Raw genomic sequence first — 1152 nt, forward strand, 5'->3', positions numbered from 1 at the left:
CTGTGATAGAAATAAATAAATACTATGTTTATGAAAATGAAAATTATTTTTTCTTTATTTGATTTTAAAAATAAAATAAAAGTAAAAGAGTGTAAATAGGTACAGAAAGAAACTTTTACAACTATTCTGGAAACAGCTCGTGGAACATCTGCATTCTCCGATCTATTATTTCATTCCTATTTCTATTAACATGTAAATCATTATTTTCATAATTGTCATTCGCGACGTTGTCTACAAGAAAATCATTAGAATCATCAAAGAATTCATTTTCATCATTTTCTTTTATCGCAACGTTATGCATTATACAAGCGGCTGTTACTAATTTTGGAATAAATTGAATATCAAGTAATTCTAAAAATTTTAAACGGCGAAAACGTCCTTTTAAATAACCAAACGCCCTCTCTACGGGCATCCGCGTTGAAGAGTGTAAGAAATTGAATTCAGTTTGCTGTGCGGTTAAATGACCGTTATCTCTAAATGGAGGTACAAGCCATGGTAGTAATGGGTAAGCTGAATCTCCTATTATGCATGTTTCATTGGGGAAAATGTTTTCTGTGTCATTTTGAGCAGTATCATAAAGTAATGATCTTCTTAAAACACGTGCATCGTGCAATGAACCTGGTTCTCCACAGTAAATATTTGTAAACTTCATATCTGCATCTACCACACCTTGTAATACGATAGAGAAAAACCTTTTTCTATTGCAATAGTCTCTAGGATGATTAACAGGCTGTCGAATTGCAATATGTGTACAGTCTATTGCTCCGATACATTTTCTTATACCTCGTTTTGCCTCGAATTTTTGAGATGTCATGAGGATGGCATTATTTTCCTCTGGCCACTTTATCTCTTCGTCCAATCTTGATAATAGCCATTCCACAACACGACGTATTACACGAAAAATGGAGGATATAGATACATCGAATCTATCTCCCAAGGTTCGTAATGGTTCAGTATTTGCGATGTACCAAAGAAATATAAGAAAACTCCATTCAACAGAAATTTTACGCATACCAAAGGAATGAGATGGGATAAAATCGCTCTGCTGCAACATGTCTGCAAATATAAAAATGTACTGTGCACACTAACATAGTACATGATATACACATATTTTTAAAGAATGTAAATAATATACAATATATTTTGTATACC

General features: G+C 32.8%; 1 protein-coding gene across 1 annotated transcript; it reads right to left on the minus strand.

The window, feature by feature from the left end:
* Positions 1 to 121: 121 nt before the first annotated feature.
* LOC105556665 (putative nuclease HARBI1) lies at positions 122 to 1085 on the minus strand. The gene has a single exon (XM_012003759.1). The coding sequence runs from the start codon at positions 1052 to 1054 to the stop codon at positions 122 to 124; it is 933 nt and encodes a 310-aa protein (XP_011859149.1). The 5' UTR covers positions 1055 to 1085.
* Between the last annotated feature and the right edge of the window lie 67 nt (positions 1086 to 1152).

The sequence above is a fragment of the Vollenhovia emeryi genome, unplaced genomic scaffold (assembly GCF_000949405.1).
Source record: "Vollenhovia emeryi isolate VEMERY1.0 unplaced genomic scaffold, V.emery_V1.0 DF939857.1, whole genome shotgun sequence".
In the NCBI taxonomy this organism is placed as follows: Eukaryota; Metazoa; Arthropoda; class Insecta; order Hymenoptera; family Formicidae; genus Vollenhovia; species Vollenhovia emeryi.